The sequence below is a fragment of the Chanodichthys erythropterus genome, chromosome 15 (assembly GCF_024489055.1).
Source record: "Chanodichthys erythropterus isolate Z2021 chromosome 15, ASM2448905v1, whole genome shotgun sequence".
NCBI classification, from domain to species: domain Eukaryota; kingdom Metazoa; phylum Chordata; class Actinopteri; order Cypriniformes; family Xenocyprididae; genus Chanodichthys; species Chanodichthys erythropterus.
In genome coordinates this window covers 3924539-3943888 of record NC_090235.1, presented here as the reverse complement: position 1 = coordinate 3943888, position 19350 = coordinate 3924539, and the positions used below count along the sequence as shown (strand labels likewise).

The 19350-nt window shown below is 35.4% G+C and overlaps 1 protein-coding gene across 3 annotated transcripts; it reads right to left on the bottom strand.

The window, feature by feature from the left end:
* Positions 1 to 650: 650 nt before the first annotated feature.
* On the bottom strand, positions 651 to 18931 carry slc9a3.2 (solute carrier family 9 member A3, tandem duplicate 2). Of its 3 annotated transcripts, none has more exons than XM_067411014.1 (16): positions 18498 to 18931; positions 8463 to 8765; positions 8218 to 8378; positions 7999 to 8077; positions 7693 to 7870; positions 7372 to 7592; positions 7085 to 7287; positions 5885 to 5974; positions 4473 to 4543; positions 4260 to 4389; positions 3915 to 4069; positions 3621 to 3738; positions 3295 to 3468; positions 2745 to 2796; positions 2540 to 2620; positions 651 to 2370 (listed from the first exon to the last, which is right to left on the bottom strand). In XM_067411014.1, the coding sequence occupies exons 1-16, from the start codon at positions 18745 to 18747 to the stop codon at positions 2102 to 2104; spliced, it is 2535 nt and encodes an 844-aa protein (XP_067267115.1). In that variant the 5' UTR covers positions 18748 to 18931; the 3' UTR covers positions 651 to 2101. The 3 variants fall into 3 exon arrangements, with proteins under 3 accessions (XP_067267115.1, XP_067267116.1, XP_067267117.1); XM_067411015.1 differs by lacking the exon at positions 18498 to 18931 and adding an exon at positions 16804 to 16913; XM_067411016.1 differs by lacking the exon at positions 18498 to 18931 and adding an exon at positions 9910 to 9961.
* Positions 18932 to 19350: the final 419 nt, after the last annotated feature.

Here is a 19350-nt window from a genome sequence, read left to right as displayed (position 1 = left end):
TATCCGATGGCTCAGTGAGGCCTCCATAGCCTGCAATGACAATTCCTCTCTCAAGATCCATTAATGTAATAAAAACATATTTAAATCGGTTCATGTGAGTACAGTGGTTCAATATTAATATTATAAAGCGACAAGAATATTTTTGGTGTGCCAAAAAAAAACAAAATGACAACTTATATAGTGATGGCTGATTTCAAAACACTGCTTCATGAAGCTTCAGACGTTATGAATCAGCGTGTCAAACCGCCAAACTGCTGAAATCACGTGATTTTGGCGCTCCGAACAGCAGATTCGACACACTGATTCATAACGCTCCAAAGCTTCATGAAGTTGTTTTGAAATCGGCTATCACTATATAAGTCGCAACAAAAATATTCTCGTCGCTTTATAATATTAATATTGAACCACTGTACTCACATGAACCGATTTAAATATGTTTTAGTACATTAATGTATCTTGTAGGAAATGTCTTTGCTGGCTTTGCAGGCCTCACTGAGCCATCGGATTTCAACAAGAACATCTTAATTTGCGTTCCGAAGATGAATGAAGGTCTTACGGGTGTGGAACAGCATGAGGGTAAGTAATAAATGACAGAATTTTCATTTTTGGGTGAACTAACCCTTTAATAGTATCGTTTCAAACCTGCTTCATTGAACCATTACTCAAACATTTTCACTTCAACAAATCTCTTCTGATATAAATAATAACAGAATATTTTAATAATAAAATATGATGAATATAATATTGATTTCATTCAAACCATCTTTAAATGCAAGGGATTGGTAATCATTTTGTTCTTGTGCTCTTTGCAAATTTTTATTTGCTCATTTTTGACTAATTAAATTGTAATACTCAAACAACTCCTCAAACAACATTTGAGTTACAGTTCAAATACAGGTTTTATAAGACACTATGAACTGATATCAGGTAACAGATTTCACCAGTTCTCATAAAGCATGAAATCCATACACAAATAAGTTACTGTTAAACTATTATTTTTAATGACTTACATTTTAATGCTCTTCATTCTACTAATAAAACATTAATAGCTTTGAGTAAAACTCAAAAATAAATCATTGTAAGATACAGAAATGTAGAAACAGATATTGTGATACTACAAAGAAGCACCCACAGAATGACCATATAATAATAAATAACCATATACAACATGCTGAATTTAACCTTACTTATAGACCAACTTGTCCAAGGTCAAAAAATATTTAAGACGTACCTGAATATAGAACCGATAGACCATTGCTACTCAGTTCTAATGTGGCACTCTGACAAAATATGTCTAAGAGTGTAATGGAACGCTTTGCTAATTTTCTAGCATGGTTTCAATAAGAAAAGTGCCATAATAGCTTCCACAACAATGTGGGCTTGTATAAAGAAAACCCTCAAGAACATTCCATAACCACTAACATAAGTACACTGTAAAAAATAATTTTCATGATTTGCTATCACAACATTTTTTCTTTTGTCAAAGACCCTTCACCGGGAGGTGGATTGAGAGGCGATCTAACCAATCATAACGCAGAATCCACCATTTTGTCCAACAAAGCAGTAGATTAGTAGATTAGGGATTTAGTAGATTAATGTCAGTGGACTTGAACTTGCAAAATGCTGTGTAGTGTACAATTCATGTAGTTCAGAATCAGATAACATAGTATTTAGAGATTCTGTTGATTAAATGAATCACCCTTATTGTATTAGCTCAATTTTTAATTTCAATGAACTCAATTTTAAGGCAACCAGGTAACTTACTTTTTTAAGTTAAACCAACTATTCTTTTTTACAGTGTACTTATAGTGACAATTTCTCGACTAAATCCATATTTATTCTCTTCCCATCATGCTTTTTATATAAAACATTTCAGAGAACAGAACCACAGCAGCATGACTTCAAGTCACTTGCTTTAGTTACTGCTGCGAGTATATATATCTATCTATATATATATCTTTAAAGGTACATGATGAATACTATGATTCAACACTATGATTCTCTAATTTCTGGGCTCATGACATAATAACAGCCTAAAATGAAAGGATTAACCTAATCACATTTTTGGCAGGTTAATGTGGGTGAATGGAAATATATCAGATTACAATCTAGTATGATGTGTTCCGGGCTTTTCCTCAGGTGCCTCCTCATCAACTGAAGCATCAGCCATCGCAAAGGAGTCTGTGGAGCGGGTACTCATTCTCAGCGGTGCTAGATGTCCCAGGTTGGTGGGTGTCCAGGGCAGTCGTCCCTGAGCTCTCTGGGACGGTGCCACAGCCGTGTTGTTCGCAGTCTCTGTTTGCCAGGGTGGGTTTCGCATGGGTGCAGAGGTGTCCATCTCAGGTATGAATGCTGGATTATCTACACCAGCTGCAGAAATTAGAGTAATTATGATGTTGAAATAAGACACCATAGAAACAACCCTCTAATAATAGTTTTTCTTCTACTCACTTGCAAACATTATGTAAGTTTATATTGTACAATATGACATTAGTATGTGGTGTAAACTCAGTATGTAGCTACATGAAATTATTCTTACCTCTAGGTGCGTTTGTGCTTCTCCTGGAGAAATGACCAGCAATGTCACTGCTAGAAGCACTGTCTGCAGAAAACTCAAAATCTGATTGGACAAAAAAATTATTTTCATCAATATTAATACTAAAATATTCATACTTCCAGAATAAGTAAGCATAATGCTAAAACTGATTAGTGATGTATGAGTTATATAAAATATAGAAATATACCTTCATCTCCATATGGATGGGTTCTGTTTGGGTCCGCTGGCTTTCCATTAGGCTAAAGATACAATTATGAACAAAATAAGCCCACACATTTTGAAATCAATTTTTTGGTTTATTTAACATACAATTTTAAGGCTTTTTTAGACTGTTATTTTGATTTTTTGCAGGGAAGCACATACATCGATGTGGCGACCAGGGCGGGCGAGAGCCGGTGGCGCGAGAGTTAATGAGCCCCACCTAGGAGGCAAACCGGCCTTGAGTCTCTCACGGAGGAGCTCCGGGAGCATAAAAGGAGGAGCGACGACAGTGAAGGACGAGAGAGGACCAGACCTGGACTTTATTTTATGTTTTATTATGTTTGTGTGGCCAGCAGACATCCGTGAGGGTTTTGTTCTTTGCGTTTTGTTCTTTGTTTATTTGATATTAAAGTTTTGTTGAATGTTCGCCGGTTCCCGCCTCCTTCTTCCCGTACATAAGAACTGTGTTACATTTGAGCTCCATTTTAAAAAAATCTTTAACCAAAGGTAGGCAGCAGGACATTAAGATCTAATACCTTATGTGTCGAATCCTTCTTGGGATGTTTGGAGAGTTTCTTAGCAGGGATGACACCCATCTTCGCTGATTTGAAGGACTCAAGACGGCTTCTCATGGTTCTCTGGAAGATCTCCTGCATTTCATCTGGATTCTCGGAGGCTTTATAGTGACTGCGGCTGTACGTGGGACGGTTCTGCTCAAAAACAGGAGAAATGGATTGATTTGGATTAAATTAGATTTGGATGAGTTTTTACACTGGGCAGACATATTGATCCAAATATTGATAAATAAACAATACTCCATGTAAAAAAGAGAATCATGTTGTGTGAGCTGGACAATTCTTACATATCTTCTGCTCTTGTACAGGTGCTGCTCTAGTAGATGATGGGCAGTGAGGTCATTAGGCATGGTCTTGCTGTCTTGCTCATGGATACCCAGGGATACAGAAGGAATTGGGTTCTTCCTGAATTGAAAGAAGTCCACATAATTGTAATCAACATGTATAACGCATTTAGCCATCAAGATATTTGTACAGTTTTCAACCTCATAAAACATGAAATAAAGGAAATGCATTCAATGATGAATTGGCTACAATATCCGTGAGTTGGGAAAATTTAACACATTTAATGAAATACTTACATCACTGGAACATTGTCAATGCCAAAATCATATTCTGACATGTCAGCCATGATGTCGGGAATGATGTCTGCATAGTCAAAAGCGAGCTTCTTCTTGAAGTCTACAGAGGCACTGTCATCATTACGAATGAAAGCCAACGAACCTTTGCTTTCACCCTAAATTTAAAAAACAGTATTGAGCACATCATTTAGTAGCTGATAAAATAATAATTAAATAAAATTAGGTACTATATAAAGATGTGTCATTCGAACCGTACTAAAAAAATGGAAAAAGAACATTCAGCAAGTAAACAAAACATATAATACAATTGACGGCACTACGCTGAATTAGTAGTTTTGCTCTCACCTCAGTTACATAGCTTGTGGCGTCCTCAAGATTGAGTTTGTGGAAGGCACCAAAGATTTGGTCATTGTGCTTTCTGGCATCGCTCGTCATTAATAGCCAGCAGACATACTTTTCTTCAAAATGTTTCCAACTAAGAAACAGAAAAAAAAAGCACCTGAGTAAAAGTGCCCAAACGCTTATACAATTATATATATTATAAATTGAAATGCTTACTGTCTGGTCCACCAGTTATCTCCCATTCGGCCACAGATGTCCTCCATTGCTGTTAGAATGTGCTCAAAAGTCTAGAGAGACATAGACAATGATGTACTTGATTTTTTTGCTGTTGCTCAAAAACCACTACTGTCCTTTAGGATGTCACATGCAGGTGGAGGAGTAATATATACAGTGCCCTCCACAATTATTGGCACCCTTAGTAAATATGAGCAAAGGTGGATGTGAAAATAAATCTGCATTGTTTATCCTTTTGATCTTTCATTCAAAAAATTCAAAAAATTCTAACCTTTTATTGAAGGAAAACAGTTGAAAGTGGGGGGAAAGTCACATTATGAAATAAATGTTTTTCTCCAAAACATGTTGGCCACAATTATTGGCACCCCTAGAAATTCTTATGAGTAAAATATCTCTGAACTATATTCCCATTCATATTTAAATTTTTTAGCACACCAGGGTGACTAGGAGCATGAAATTGTCCAGCCATGACTTCCTGTTCCACAGGAGTATAAACATGAGGAAACACAAAGGCCAAATTCCCGTAATCATTCATCACATTGAGTAAAGCCAAAGAATGTAGTTATGATGTGCAGCAAAAGAATGTTGAGCTTCACAAAATAGAAAATGGCTGTAAGAAAATAGCTAAAGCATTGAAAATCCCCATTTCCACTATCAGGGCAATAATTAAGAAGTTCCAATCAACTAAAGATGTTACAAATCTGCCTGGAAGAGGACGTTTGTCTAAATCGTCCTAATGCGCGGTGAGGAGGAGAGTTTGAGTGGACAAAGACTCTCCAAGGATCACAGCTGGAGAATTGCAGAGATTAGTTGAGTCTTGAGTCTCAGAAAGCCTAAAAAAATGATCAAACAGCACCTACATCCCCACAAGTTGTTTGGGAGGGTTTCAAGAAATATCTTCTGCTCTCATCCAGAAACAATCTCCAGTATATTCAGTTGTCAGTCAAGACTGGAACTTCAAATGGGACCGGCTTCTATGGTCAGATGAAACTAAAAAAGAGCTTTTTGACAGCAAACCCACCAGATGGGTTTGGTGCACACATTGATAAAAAGTACCCCATGCCCACGGTTAAATATACTGCTGGATCTTTAATGTTGTGGGCCTATTTTTCTGCTGGAGGTCCTGGACATCTTGTTCAGATATATGGTATCATGGATTCTATCAAATACCAACAGATAAAAAATCAAAACCTGACCGCTTCTGCTAGAAATCCAATAATGGGCTGTGGTTGTATCTTCCATCAGGACAATGATCCAAAACAAACATCAAAACCAACACAAAAATGGGTCACTGAGCACAAAATGAAGCTTCTGCCATGGTCGTCCCAGTCTTTATATATAGATGCCGATCATGCAGTAGAGGGATACAGTATGTCATCATCACAGTTACTTACCCTGTTGTTTATTTTTCCATTGAGTGTCAGATCTGCCTGAGTTGCCTTTTTAACCTTTAGCCATTGAACAAATGGTTTCATGGTGATTCCCTACAAAAAGAGCATACACAGACAGTTAAACCATGTCCATTGTCAAGTTAAAGGGTTAGTTCACCCACAAATGAAAATTATCCCATGATTTACTCACCCTCAAGCTATTCTAGGTGTATGTGACATTCTTCTTTCAGCCCAAAACAATCAGAGTTATATTAAAAAATATCCTGGCTCTTCCAGAATATTTATACCTTTATAATGGGAGTGAATGGTACCCTAGATTTTTAAGCCCAAAAATGTGCATGACTCAATCCATCCATAATAAAAGTAATCCATACAGCTCCAGGGGGTTAATAATAATAATGCATTTTATTTATAATGTACTTTTCTTAAACCCAAAGCGCTACAACAAGTACAATACAATATACATCCATAAAAAACTATCTTAAAAAAAGGAGTTTTTTTTTTTACTCAGATAGTCAAATACACCTAGGACGGCTTGAGGGTCGAGTAAATTATGGGATATTTTTCATTTAAAGGCCTTCTGAAGTGAAGTGATGCATTTTGTAAGAAAAATATCCATATTTATAACTGTATAAACTATGCTCACTGGCTTCCGGCAACGGCTGTATGAGAGTGTAGTTCCAGCAGAAGAATGACCTCTGACCCAACGCATGATGTAGGATGTAGGAGTAGCGTAAGCTTAGGTGAGAGTAGCCATTTCAACATTTCTCTTTAAAAATTCTCATTAAAGACTTCTAATTCGTGACTGGTGTTTCGTTTTGCTATTCTCTGCTATACGTCATGTGTGGGGTCAGATGTTACTCTTCCACCAGAACTAGACTTGCGTACAGCCGCGTATAACCTGAGTTATAATATGGATATTTTTCTTACAAAAATTCATCGCTTCACTTCAGAAGGCCTTTATTATCCCCCTGGAGCTGTATGAATTACTTTTAAGATGGATGGATGCACATTTTTGTGCTTCAAAATCTAGGGCACTTCCATTATAAAGCTTGGAAGATCCAGGATATTTTTGAATAGAACTCTGATTGTGTTCGTTTGAAAGAAGATACACCTAGGATGGCTTGAGGGCGAGTAAATGATGGGATATTTTTCATTTTTGGGTGAACTAACCCTTTAAACCATGTTCGTTGTCAGACGTACCTGAAGAACGACAGTGAAATACACCACAATGAGTGTTGTACCAAGCATCAGATTCTTCTCTGGGATCTTTTTCTCATCTAAAGTGGCTGCGAGTCCGTAAGCCACCGCTCCCCGAAGACCACCGTAGCTCATTACAATCTGGTCAGTGATGTCAATAGGAATCAGTCGAGACTGATTTAAGATCCAGTTGAGGAAGAAAACACCTGTTTATAAAAAGATTTTAAAAACTGTCAAAAAAAGCAGTTTATAAAAAAAGTACAAGGGTTTACAAGAAATATATGACTCACCCATGAACCTAAATACAACGATGAAGAGAATAGTGAGGAGGATGAAGCCAGTGTTCCAAACCCAGATGTTTTTATCAATGGCCGAAAGTCCCAGGAAGACAAAGATCATGGTCTCTGAGCCGTTGGCCAGCACCTTCAGGGAATAACGTAACGTTGTGACCGATTTCTCATCCATGTTGGCGTTGATGTACTTCTGACAGCAGACACCGCAAAAAGTGATCCTGTCGTGCACAAAACCACAGACAAATGATTATAAACCCATTCATTTACTGTTTTCTATTTATTTATCTGCATTTATCAGGAAAGCGTTGAGTTCCTTACGAAAGTATAGCAGAGAGGGAGAGCATCTCAGCTGTCAAGTAGGACAGGTAGCCAAGCACAATGATGAAGCCGGCTTCGATGACCTGGACGTTCTTGGTGACCCTGGTCAGCATGGATATCAGAATGGCAAACACAACACCAATAAGCGAGCCTCCAAATGCCACCACAAAGAACGAAACTAGGAGAGCACAAAAGTGTGTTGTAAGGGGGTGTCATAAAACTAAAATAACACTGCATCAATTGGCTCAATTTATGAAAAAGTATTTTCACTAGTAATCAAACGGTTTTGGATGTCTGTGTCCATACCTATTCCTTTGATGATCTCTTCAGCATTGATCTTTGGCCCTCCCAGAGACACAAATGCATCAAACACATTATAAAGCACCTGTGACAGAGAGAACAAGAAAGAGGCATTATATTAGATGGATGCAACAGCCATCAAATAGACTCTTGACAGTCAAGTAAATTTCTAAATGAACAGGTCATGGTCATAATGAGCTGTTGTTGAGAAAAACTAAGACTCACCACTGTGACGCCATCATTGAGCAATGACTCTCCAAACACCAGGATGTAGAGCACTTCATTCACATGCACTTCCTCAAACACGGCAATCACAGCCACAGGATCCACGGCGGACATCAGCGCACCAAACAACAGGAACTGCAGAGCGCCGATGTTCAAGGTCCCTGAGGGTTAGCGAAATTGTTAGTTTTCTGTTTCAATGTATTTTCAGAAGTAATTTATTCCTGTGATGGCAATCTCAGATTTACCCATTGCACCCCCTTCATAGCAAGCCCATAAAGCAACGCCCACTGTGCCCGCATTCCAACACGTTCCGATAACGGCATGGACAAGAATGGCACCCAGGTTGCTGAAGAATAGTTTGTTTGGCATGCAGTAACTGGCATCCAAGACGATCTGGGGTAGCAAGTAGTAGAAGAAATTGACGGGAACCAGTTTGAATGTCTGCGCTTTGTCTGCTCCCCAGACGATTCCTCCCAAAATAAAGCCCAGCATGATGAGAAGACCACTCTCTGGGATCACACTGGTGAGACTGTGGTTTAGTTCAACCACTAGAAAAAGAGATGAGACAGAGAAACAGAATATGACAAGCTGCATTTTTTTAGCATCATTACTCCAGTCTTCAGTGTCACTTGATCCTTCAGAAAACATGCTAATATGCTGATTTGCTGCTCAAGAAACATATTTATTATCAATGTTAAAACAGATGTGCTGCATTTTTTTTTTTTTTTTTTGGGAACTGTTATTCAGGATCTTTTGATGAATAGATTTTTTTGTAACATTATAAATATCTTTTAACTGTTACTTTTAATCAGTTTAATGCATCCTTGCTGAATAAAAGTATTAAAAATCTAACTTTTCACAAACTTTTGAACTGTAGTGTATTTTACATATTTGAGTAATTCTTCTTAGATTCAAATTAAACTTAGATTTTTAATAACACGTATTTCAACTAGGGCTGTCAATCGATTAAAAAATTTAATCTAATTAATTACATACTCTGTGATTAATTAATCTAAATTAATCGCATACATAATTTTTGCTGTGAAAGTATTAAATATTTCAATTCAAATTCAGTATTTAATATTTCAATTCAATGCAGGGTTTGTCCCATAGACTGTAAAAAAAGTTTTGTCCTGGGTCAAAAATGGTCTTCAGTGGTGACAGACATGGTCATCCACACAAACAGTAAAAAGTGCCCTACCTAATTTACTACACATTGTCATTTAAATAACCTGAAAATACTGTGGATTATTAAGGCTAATTTTACTAACCACTCTTGCTAAATGGGGTAAGCACACTTATGTTCTCATTTCAGAGTTGTTCGAGTAAATGATTCATTATAGACCGTGTGGACCTGGACCGATCAGTTGTTGTCATGATTCATTAAAATGAATCTGTTCAAATGAGTCATTAGGTCGCGAATTGGACATTAGCGGACGTTGACGCGTTGCGTGCCAATCGCGACTGTTATTAGGATATCGCAAAAGATTAGCCAACACAGAAAACACTTCACCACTGGATAGGATTTTCTTTTTGTTTTCTGAAAGTGTGGTTTATGTCAGCTGCACGTGCAGGGCGCCTGTCAGAGAACATGAGGTGACGTTCTTTTGAGCACTATTCACACCCAGCGGTTATTTAGGAAAAAACATTCTCCGAATGTGCCTCGTGGAACATGGATTCGGTCTTACGAACTTTTAGCATTGTGTCAGTTGATCTGCTCGTTCTGTCCGTCAGCGAAGCAGTCGTCTCCTTCCTTCATTTTACAGTCGAATGGTGGCTAGAACGGCTCCAGGTTCAAAGGTCAATACGGAATAGATTGATTAATCTGCGTTATTTTTTTCTCAGATTAATCGAAATTAACGCGTTATTTTGACAGCCCTAATTTCAACATTTTATTTTTTATATGAATCACATATGTGACCACAGAAAATATTCTTTTATGCCAAAAATCATTAGGATATTAAGTAAAGATCATGTTCCTTGAAGATATTTTGTAATTCTCCTACCCTAAATATATCAAACAATTATTTTTGTGAGTAGATATGCATTGCTAAGGACTTCATTTGGACAACTTTAAAGGCGATATTCTTAATATTTTGATTTCAGATTTTCAAATAGTTGTATCTCGGCCAAATATTGTCCTATCCTAACAAACCATACATTAATACAAAAGCTTATTTATTCAGCTATGAGAAGACGTATACGTCTCAATTTAAAAGAAAATTGACCCTTATGACTGGTTTTGTGGTCCAGGGTCACATACTGTATTATAACACAGACCTTCAGACTTAACTACTGTGTGAAAATATTATTTAATTGTGCGTACTTAGGATAAATTGCTAGTTATAATTAAGACTAAAGATTCTGCCATATTATTCCAAATTGTCTTTTCCATTACAGAATTTCATCTCAATACATAACTCAATAATCAATACATAATTTCCAGTGTAATAGAAATGACAATGTGATGGAAATCTTTTAGAAAATTTACAAAATGTGATGCGAGTCATTGTTAGAAGAAAAAAAAAAAGAGAGAGTAAAAGGTGTAATGGCCAAATGGGCCTATAGTTGAAGAAAGACTTTTTAAGTATATTAAGCTCACTTTGTGAAACAGACCATAAACAACTGAAACAATCAAAACCTTTTAGTTCACCGGAGCTTTGTGTTTCATGTAATCAGTTAACTTAAAATGAGCTAAAATTTAAGCTGTGCCACTTATTGGTGTTTCATCTTCTCACACAGGACAGGAAGTTAGAGGCGGATGGTGAGCTCATCCTGCTCAATGTTTACGGTAGATTAGTTAATATAGTGAGGCTAAACATATTTTCTATCTTGTGCACCGTCATTCTCATCGATTGCTTTTATTTCCTCTTCCACCACAATGGATAGCATGTCTCTTCACCTAAGATGGAGAAGTATCTGATCAGAAATGTTTAAGTTCATACTGAAGTCTCAAACTTTGATATATGGGTCAATGATGTGACAGGTCATTAACTCCAAAGGCCTTAATAATAATAGAAATAAAGATAAAAGATATGACATCCAAAGTATGTAAGGTAGTACAACTAGATCACCTTTATTGAATCCAAAAGGTTTTAATTATATTTTGCTTCATATAAAGGTATTTTAAATATTTTGAAGTGTCAAAAGGTCATTTGGTTTAACTGATGTAAAACTGTTAATGTAATGTATATTTTTTATTCTGGCATGATTTAATAACATCATATTTCTACATAGTGCAAAATTGAATTAAAATTATGTGTAGAAGTCATTGCTTTGTTATAAGAAAAAATGTCTGGAAAAATTAATTTCATTGATGTCATTCGGAGTAACTAATATAAAGGGACCATTTTGGATCAAGTCATAAGTTCAATATCATGTGACGGGATGTGACATCATTCAGACACCTGCAAAGGACCACAATGGTCATGAAGCAAAGTAACTAACTCTTTTAACTATTTGAAAAATTCATGTTTCACTTGCTCATAAGCATGTCCCGAAACATCTGGTCATTCGGTACAAAACATGGAAAATGTTGTAATATTTTAAAAACCTGTACTAAATATATAAAATGTTTGATTGTCCTTTTGCTAGCTAGCTAGATAGATATCAGCATGTTAGCATTGTTTGAAAATATCGTCATTCAGTATACTCTAAAAACTAATTCAGGGGACCTTTACTCATTACTTAAATATATATATTGTTGTGAAATAAAAAACAAGTTCTGAAATGCTGTTAGACTTTTTACTTGTAACTGTTATTTTATTGAGCTTGGATGACACACAAATTATGCCTATTGATTCGATATACTATCATGACTTGTCATAGTTTAACATTTTCAGTTAATCAAAAATGTATTTAATTTTAAGTTCTGTTAATGTAAAATACAATCTGTAAACGTGTTTCATTGTTTTGAGTAGTATGAACACTTCTTTTAATTTAGACGAACCTAAGTTAAGTGAAACTGGGCTGGGATTTATATTTCCCATCATGCTTTGCCCATGGCACTTGAAAGGGAGAGTAAATGCTAAAATTAAGTGTTATATAATGTTTTTTGCACACGATTAATGGTAAGGGAGATTTAGCAGTAATTAGTGTTTTGTTATGCTAATTTAGAAGAGTTTTCTGTTAATGTGGGTTTTTGGAGATTTACCATCATGGTGACAAGCGGTGCTTGGTAAGTTCATGTTACTTAGAAATGCGTTTTATTGTGTACAAAAAGCGTCTTCACCTTACTTAAAACATTATGTTGGATCAACTTAAATAGTTGCGTTCATGTTGCCAATTTTTAAGTTCATGTTACTTAAAATGTGTCTTCACCTTACTTAAGAAAAAATATTGCTTTGAATTAATGTAATTCTCCCAATTGGCTTAAGTTTAAAATTCTAGTGGAAAGCGTTAACATATTTTTTTTGTTGAACCAATGTTTTATTTTTTAGAGTGTATAACCAAAAGTGTAATTCGGTAAAACCGAAATTTTGGTTAAACCGAATGCCTTTTTTGGTGACAAATTTTGTCCATCTTGTAAAAAATTACAAAAGCACTATTAATTGATTATAAAAACCACATAATCTCATTGATAACATTTATTAAAACTTCAAAATTAATTATATCTCCATTAGGTTTATCTCCGCTTATTCGTCAATGACCCATATCTTCACAATCTGCTTTATAAATTCCGCACCTTTAGTTGAGATGTGAAATTACTGGGATCTTTTCCTCAGGAGAAAATTCTGAGAAGCAGAAGACTTAAGCAAAAGACTCAATTTGCTTTCCATTTAATCACAATAGTATCTAGGAAAAACAGTTGAGGGATCACTTACATGGTTTATTTCATTCAGCATTTAAAATCTTTGCCACTTTTATGTGGAACATGTGTTTACTCTTGGATCTGGAGTAGTTAGTTTAATTCCCGTCGACTGTGTGATTGAGCAATAAAAGCTGTAATGCTTAACAAACAGAGCTGGCCTAAACTAGTAAATTGTTCTGCACCTTGTTGACCCCTCTCTTGTATATGTTTCTGTAACTACTATCTACACCCATTGTTAAAAATAGTCAGGAAAGTTCAGCTTCAGGGGGACGTTTAGATGCATTAAGCTGTGGGTGACCTTGACTTAATGCTTTTAAGAGTGCTCTAAAATGATTTAACAATTGTGAATACTAAAATAGTAGCACGCATCTTTTATGGAAATCATAAGTAATGATTAATGCAGTTCTTTCTCAATGTCTCGAATCATTGTTGAAGTGTACGATGAGCATGCAGTCCTTGTATCTCAACAATGCCAGAGGTTTAATTGAAATTGTTTTCTGTCCTTGAAAATCAATGGTCATTTGAGAATACGTGATATATCATGTCCTGTGATTATATTTGTGCTGAATCTGTGACGCATGCTGCACACTTTTGGGACAATGTCTTTAAAATAGTCTTTTTAAATGTCATAATATACTCAGAATTATACACAGCTGTACAAAGATTTTAATAATTAAAAGGCAGGTGTTATATTTTTGCATTTATATCTCTGTAATAATGTAAACTGTTGGGACGACAGGAAATATTGGGCTGAACAGGACAGAATAGTTTATGAATATTACATACTAGATTCAAACATAAATTGTCCACATGAGAACCAATTATTTAGTTAGTTACACTGAAAAAACTTAAAAAAGTAAGTTACAAGGTTGCCTTAAAATTTTCAGTTCATTGAAATAAAAAAATTGAGTTAATACAATGAAGGCAATTGGTTTAATCAACAGAAACTCAAACTATTATGTTATCTGAACTACGTTAATTATCTAAGTTGATTTGACAAAAGAAAAAAAATTATTATGACAAATCATGAAAATATATATATTTTTTACAATGTAATTAGTTTGTATAGAGACAGTATTAACAACATGCTTTGATTTCTTGTAAGACAGCTCTTAAACTATATAACTTGGTGATTAGTTGTTTTTTTCCAAGTATTTTAGTGCTTTTTTTGGTTATTTTAGTGTGTATTGGTTGTGTTAATCTGGTTTACGGCAATTTTTTATCTAAAATTGAACATTATACTTTAGACTATTGCAGTAATAGAAAAAAACATGTGTTCATGTCAAGTCTCAGACTTATTTTCAATATCACGCACTAGTGACCTAACACTGTGCCTTTGAGGAAAGTCAAAGATTCAGGCGGGCCATTAATTATTTAATGTAGTACATAATTAACTAGCAGTAAGGTATTGTTTCAACACTGTAATTTCTCAGAGAGTAGATCACTCCAGCTTTGACCATGAATGACAGTGCTGTTACAGAGCATGTCCTGGAACTAAATCTGAATTATATACCTCATTTGCTCTTTGCCAACAGGCAATTACCAGAGTCTTGTTGAGTTTATGAACATGGGATCTTTGCACATGCAGAATTTGAACGTAAACCTGCAGGTCACATTGACATAAAATAGCACTCACCTTCAGATTTTAACATTATGTTGTGGGTTAGAATAAGTGCTGTCAATTTATAAAACATTTTAATCTGATTTATCACAATATGCACAATTTATTAATCAACATAAAAAAAAATGCTGAATCAAAATAAACTCAAATAATTAGTTATTGAAAAGACATTACGAAATTTGGCTTTAGCAGTCATTATATTGTTTGTTTTATTTTTAATTTATTTAAAGTTTTTTTTAGCTTTTAGTATGAATATGTTAGCAAATTAAAATTTTCTGATAATTTACTCACCCCCCTGTCATCCAATGTTCATGTCTTTCTTTCTTTCTTCAGTCAAAAAGAAATTAAAGTTTTTGAGGAAAACATCCCAGGATTTTTGTTCATATAGTGGACTTCAAAGTGCTCTACACGATCCCAGACAAGGAATAAGAGTCTTATCTAGATAAACAATCAGTCATTTTCTTAAAAAATATACTTTTAACAGGTAAGGCTAATATACACTAAATACACAGTCACGCAATGCTGATGTTGTTAACATTAACAATTTGAGAACAATATAACATTAATAATAATTTGCACGGTTTGACGTTATCTAAGCTAAGCGATCCTTAGATTTAATCATCATTGGCATCGTGATTTATTGTAAGCCTAATGCTTTTTTCCTCAGTTGGTCAGAACAAAAGTGGCAGACATCATGTTACTTATTTGTTCAGATGATATTTTCCAGTGAAATTTCTTATATTGGTCATACTTTCAAGATGTAGAATCTGTGATTCTGAAGTACAGTATCCACACCGGTGCGGTGACTGACAGCAAGCATTAGATTCATATACGCTGACGAGCTGTGCCGAGGTACAACGCACGTACAGATAGCTGTTCCACATATGACTGCAATTGCAGGTTTCAAACAGAGATGGCGACAAAGAGGAAACATCACGGACTGCAGCTTTAAGATATTTTTGTTGAAATCCGATCAGTGCATAGCCAGCAATGACATTTCCTCTCTCAAGATCCATTAATGTACTGCAAACATATTTAAATCAGTTCATGTGAGTACAGTGGTTCAATATTAATATTATAAAGTAATGAGAATATTTTTGGTGTGCCAAAAAACAAAAGAAAATGACGACTTATATAGTGATAGCCGATCTCGAAACACTGCTTCAGGAAGCTTCGGAGCGTTATGAATTTAGCAGTTCGGAGTGCCAAAATCACGTGATTTCAGCAGTTTGGCGGTTTGACATGCGATCTGAATCATGATTCGACACACTGATTCATAACGTCCGAAGCTTCATGAAGCAGTGTTTTGAAATCGGCCATCACTATACTGTATAAGCCGTCGCACCAAAAATATTTTGTCGTTTTTTAATATTAATATTGAACCACTGTACTCACATGAACTGATTTAAAAATGTCACTGCTGGCTATGGAGGCCTCACTGAGCCATCGGATTGCAACAAAAATATCTTAATTTGTGTTCCGAAGATGACAGATATGGAGCAGCATAAGGGTGAGTAATAAATGACATTATTTTCGTTTTTGGGTGAACTAAACCTTTAATGCTTGAGTCATCGAGTCATTCAGTTAATTCAGTAACAACGCAATCGGCTGTATTTATTTTATGATATTGACAATACTGTGATGAACATCACTTAATATTAATTTTTGTTTGTTTAACTGTTGTATAAATATATCAATACAGGCTACTTATTTGGAAATGGATGCAGTTGGCCACGTGGTATTTTGATTGGATGTCATGTATTTACGGCATTTTACATTTTAATGTTATTTTAAGGTGGGGAAGAATTAAATGAACGGCAAAACTCAGCATTTTGTTCGCCTACCCCCTCACTCGACCTACAGTCAACAGCAAACATTTTGTATTTGAGTTTGTGAAACTAAAAATAAATTGACAGTCATTTAGTCATCATTTATTTCCTCAGTCAGTCATTATGACATAAACATGAAAAACAGGATTTTACTTGTCAAATGCATTACACATTTCAAAATGTATTTTTAACATTTTAGTTGTGATTTTAATGGTTTTTCTGTAGCTGTTTATTCTATTGGCTGAAAGCACTAAGAACTTATAAACCACACATACTATTGCAAATAGTATGTGGTTGATAAAAATCAAACCTTCTTTATATCCTACCTCCATTTATGATGTTTCTCAGGTCATTTGCTGTCATTTTATGCAAGTACCAACAGAAAAATCTTCACCCAGTTCTTTGTACAGTTATGTTTTGTCAAGCCTATTCAAGCTTTGTCATTAAAATCCCTTAATACCCTCTACGCCTACTTCTGCACCTGATCTAACACGCATTCAGAAGAGCACTGCACTCTTAGTGGCAATTTGTTCGTGTTGCGTGCTTCTGGGTCCATCAAAAAAAAAAAAAAAGAAAGAAAGAAAAAAAAAAGCACAATGCACACACTCTCACAATCACTGCAGTAAAAAACATGAAAGTAAAACTGAGTGTCAGCGAATTCTATTTGTATTAAGTCTGTAGTACCTCCATAAAGCCTCTAAGTGGCAGGCATAAATGCTTTATTCCTGAGTCACTTTTCGGTTTGGGGAAAACCACCCACATTTAAAAGAGGAAAGCATCACTAAAGAAAGCCAATGAGAAAAGAATGGAGAAGAGCAAATGTAAAAACTGCCAGACCTGCCTTCCCTGTTACTATGAGAATACATGCTCCATTATGTTTTTGAGCTGTGCCATTGTGAATTCATGCCCAAAGACAAAATCTAAAGCTTAGTTTTCTCAAAAAAAAAAAAAAAAAAGGTTTAAATTATTAACATTAAGGTTGATGCATTATGTATTATGAACTAACAATAAACAACAAATTTGGTAACACTATAGCCATTCTACAAAGTAACTTTGCAAGTACATGTCAACTACCAGTCTAATATCTGCTAACACTTTATTTTGATGCTCTCCCAACAGACATTCTGACTATATTTAACTTTTCAATATCAACTTATTCTACCAACCCAAACCCTAAACTAACAGTCGACTTATACTCTAATGAGAGTTAGTTGATATGTAGTTGCAAATTAATGAGTTAAAGATGCAAATATACTTATAGTTAGTAGAATGTCTAAAGTTGAATATCAAAATCGCAAATTTTATAGCATTTAATAATCTAGATTAATGTTGATTTAAAATATACTATATAATTGTTCAATTATTTGTTCATTACACATCAGCTAATATTCTTTTATAGGACTTGAAATGTTAAAACTTCATGTTAGTTATTGCATGAACTAACTTCCTTTAATTAATCAAAGTATTAAATCAGTAGAAAAAGAAGGATGCTTGTTTTGTATTTGTCGTGACTGCATTTAGTAGTTTAATTTGAGGAGCTTGACATAAAATGATTGTGATTTTGTTATTCAGCACATTGTATAAGCTGTAAGTACAGAAAGGAACTTGAGAGTTTGTCTGTAATCCGATATTAAAGATATCAGATAACCTATTTGATTCCCATTTGACAATACGCTGTCAGATGTGCACATTCAGTGGTATCGTAATGGCATTCAGTGGGAGTAAACTTCCCTTCTAAATTTTCTGCATTAAAAACTCAAATGGCGAACACACCAATTCAGACTGCCAAATGGGATGGAAAATGCTCTGGTAAAGAATGTTCACAAAGAATACCTTAAAACTATATAAATACACCCTTTAGCGAACATTTGAGCAAACTTCAGATTCAGATTTTGCTTAGTCAGCTTCAGAGTCAACTTTTATGTGCAGACAACCGGTGAATTCTTATTGTCCTTTGTTTGTAATATACAAACATTGTAGATGAAAAAAAAGATCAACATGGGAATGGAGCTCAGCTTACCTAATTTACAGAGCCAGCAGGTCAATATCCACAGGGCCACCAGGTATGGAGTTTCTACATGGTGCCATTTCCAGATGACAATAGGTAATGTAGTGATGGTCGCAGTGGTAACATTGGTTGGGGTACTAGTTTCTGATGACTTTGAAGAATAGTCAAGGCCTACTTCAGCACTATCTCCTTCTAATGCTGTAACCTTGCATGTTGAACTGAAAACAATCAATAATGCTAGAAGTCGTCGTAGAAGCGCCATAGCAGACGTTTGTTGATCAAAGAATGGTACGTTTTTTGATGCCTACTTGCATTAATTAGCTCTTTTTGATATTGTAATTATGCAGTCAGTCCTGAATCCTGGTGTTTCTAAGTGGCTGTCATCAAAAGGTGTCTTTCTCCTCGCTCTGTCAGTTTGAGAGTGACTCTGACATGCATATGGTGTCCATTCCTTCTCTTATTGTCCCTCCTTTTACAAAATAAAGATGCACTTTTGAAGTAGTCTGTGGCCCCTCCCTGTTGCCTCTCACAGGTGTGTACTAATTTGTGTGGGACTCATCTGAAGGATTTGTACAACAGGTTTCTTTAGTGATGGAGGCGGGTTCTAACACCTTGGGCCAAGAGTCAGATGATAACAGAGGTCCATACTTATGGCAAAGACACAGTCAAACCATTGTCTCCTATCAGACTGTCTTGAAAGCACCTACTGTGCACATACAGTAGTGGCCGAAAGTGATGTCCGGAGGGGATATTTGTTTTTAATGACCCTACAAGTTTGATTAAACCATAAAAATATATGAGAGAAGAACAAATTCTCAAATAATTTCTTAAAATTTAAACTTATGTTGGCACCATTTGGCCTGTT

Excerpts from the sequence above, each read along its gene's own strand:
- slc9a3.2 (XM_067411014.1), bottom strand. The coding sequence starts at position 18,747 with ATGGCGCTTCTACGACGACTTCTAGCATTATTGATTGTTTTCAGTTCA. Across the intron at positions 4,544-5,884 it reads ATGGAAAAATAAACAACAGG|ACTTTTGAGCACATTCTAAC; the intron begins GTAAGTAACTGT and ends ATGTCTCTCTAG. Across the intron at positions 4,070-4,259 it reads CCACAAGCTATGTAACTGAG|GGTGAAAGCAAAGGTTCGTT; the intron begins GTGAGAGCAAAA and ends TTTTAAATTTAG.